The 2,500-nt window shown below is 62.2% G+C and overlaps 1 protein-coding gene across 1 annotated transcript in view; it reads left to right on the forward strand.

Annotated features, from left to right (window-relative positions):
• The first annotated feature begins 1,145 nt into the window (after window positions 1-1,145).
• The window catches only part of LOC119102763 (uncharacterized), a 74,760-nt gene continuing 73,405 nt past the window's right edge, over window positions 1,146-2,500 (forward strand). The window contains exon 1 of the mRNA XM_037226218.1: window positions 1,146-1,167. Within this exon, the coding sequence (XP_037082113.1) occupies window positions 1,146-1,167 (22 nt within the window). The remainder of the gene's footprint in view (window positions 1,168-2,500) is intronic.

Here is a 2,500-nt window from a genome sequence, read left to right on the forward strand (position 1 = left end):
GGGGGCCGTCCGCGGGGCCGTCCACGGGGGCCGTCCGCGGGGGCCGTCCACGGGGGCCGTCCGCGGGGGCCGTCCGCGGGGGCCGTCCACGGGGGCCGTCCACGGGGGCCGTCCACGGGGGCCGTCCGCGGGGGCCGTCCGCGGGGGCCGTCCACGGGGGCCGTCCGCAGGGGCCGTCCACGGGAGCGCGCGCAGACCGGACGAGGGTCATCCGATACAAATCGCACAGACCGGGCAAGGGCCGTCCGCGGGGGCCGTCCACGAGAGCCCGCGCAGACCGGACGCCTGAAGCGAGCGCCTGGTGCGGCCGCAGCGTCAGCGGAGACGACTGGAGCCGAGCAGGAGCGCCTCCGGACGCAGACATCTAGGGCAGCATAGAGCTTGAAATTAAGGTTCTTGGTGGCATTTGAGGCCCTATCAGCCGCGGCTCGCTGTGAGAGGGCATCATATCTCTTGTACAGCCCATGATCGTCGCGTTGTTGGCGGTGCAATGAAGCCGGCCGCCGTCGGCTGTCGCATTTGGCTTGACAGACTGAACGTGGTGTCATTGCCACCACGGCACCCGGATGCCATTAGGTTTCTGTTTCGGCTCTGTCGCTCGACGGCGTCCTCGCTCGATCTGTGCGCTGTTTGCATCAGGCGGCTCTCATCTTCAACATCAGAGGGCTTCGCACCGCCGGGCCTCCCGTCCGCCGACGTCTGCTGGTCAATAAATGCCCGCTGGCGCCGGCTGTGTGGCTTCGCGGCCGGACGGCCGGCGAAAACACGGCCTCATTGAACACCATCGGCCGGCCGACAGCGGATGGAGCGGCTGGTGACCAACGGGCCGGGCGCTGACCCTCGGCGGAGGACGTCTAGCCGCTCGACACCCAGGCGATGGTGGCCGGCGTCGGGGCCGGGGCCGGGGCTGGGCCGGGTGTTAGAAACATCGGTCGCCGTTGTGGGAGCTTCGCCAACAAAACAAGCGTCTTTAGAAATGAAGGTGATTTGTTTGGCGTGCGTCGTTAAGAGCCGCTCCAGACACTTGTCGCGTGGCGAGCTGACCCTCTCAGTAGTTCAATTTGACGGCTCAGCATTATTCCGCCATGTTTGGCGTGCTGCCGCGCTTGACCGCGGATCAGCCGATGCCTCGCGCATGGGACAGCATGCCTCGTCCGGACACCGACAGTGAGTGCCGAGTGCCGGTCACATCCGAAGCCTGTGAGAGGTTAACATCATCATCAGCGGCAGTCGAGCTCTTTGTTTAACTTGTGACATTGACTAAAACCGACACATCCCAATACGCAGGTACTGAAAAGCATTGCGGCTTGCGTCCACATACTACAAAACCCTGTCCTTACTCCAATGTCCCTGGTACGTTTTCGATGCGCCCACGTTTCCGGTGAAATCCGCGTCGCGTTAGTGATGTCGGGGCTACGTGGCAGCCTGCCCCAGCGGCGGTGCCTGCAGCTGTCGCCCCAGCAGCGGTGCCTGTGGCTACCGCCCTCCAGCGGCGGTGCCTGCGGCTGTATGCCCCAGAGGTGGTGCCTGTGGCTACCGCCCCAGAGGTGGTGCCTGGGGCTGCCTCCCCAGAGGTGGTGCCTGGGGCTGCCTCCCCAGCGGCGATGCCTGCGGCTGCCGTGCCTGCGGCTGCCGCCCCAGCAGCGGTGCCTGTGGCTACCGCCCTCCAGCGGCAACACCGGCCGTCTTACGGCGGTCGCCGCGACGCAGTGCTCCGCCGCGCGGCCAGACGGCAGTCTGCCGACAACCGCGCCCGCCCAGCAGTCGGGTTTTGAATATTGGGTTTGGCGTGCGGCTCGGCCGAAATCATAAATTGAGTCCGGAATTGCCCCGCGAAACGGCGCCGAATCACCTGCAATAAATCGGCTGGCGGGCGGGCCCGCTCCGCTGAACCGTGCTGAGGGGGGCCGGCACGCGGCGCGGAGACAAGCGCTTCCGCCGCGACGCGGAAGGAACGGCCCGCCGCTAGAGAACAGTGGCGGCCCCGTCCTGAACACCGAGGCGTCTCGGCATGGACGATGTTGTGATGCGAGGTAGAAATGCGTTTACGCGAGACAGTCCTCTTTTTTAAATGCTGTGATAGCCATAGAAAGACATGTTTATGGGTCAACTGGAATGTAAAGCATGCGAAAACGAAAAAATGACTTTGCCCGACGCTATGTTTTCTACTTACGCTAGGTTAATAATTACGCATTTCTCTTAACATCGTGCCGTGTTTCGTCATATTTTGGAAGGATTCTGTTCATGAAAACACTTCGTTGTTGAAGGGCTTGGAAGTTGTTTTTTAAACATATCCTAGTTGCTATGCAAATCAGTTCAGGAACTTTCGCCACCACTGCATGCCTCGTGTTTATTGGTAACTTAATGTTCATATCATCCCTCTTTTCGCACCCACGCCAAATTTAAACCATTCGAGCAGCTGGATTTTCGTTCCCGCCTCCAGTCGAGCGTCATGCATAGATAAGAGCAGTCGACTGCTGCGTGGCCCTACTCAGATGCC

The sequence above is a fragment of the Pollicipes pollicipes genome, unplaced genomic scaffold, assembly GCF_011947565.3.
Source record: "Pollicipes pollicipes isolate AB1234 unplaced genomic scaffold, Ppol_2.1 Scaffold_5724;HRSCAF=6776_pilon_pilon_pilon, whole genome shotgun sequence".
In the NCBI taxonomy this organism is placed as follows: Eukaryota; Metazoa; Arthropoda; class Thecostraca; order Pollicipedomorpha; family Pollicipedidae; genus Pollicipes; species Pollicipes pollicipes.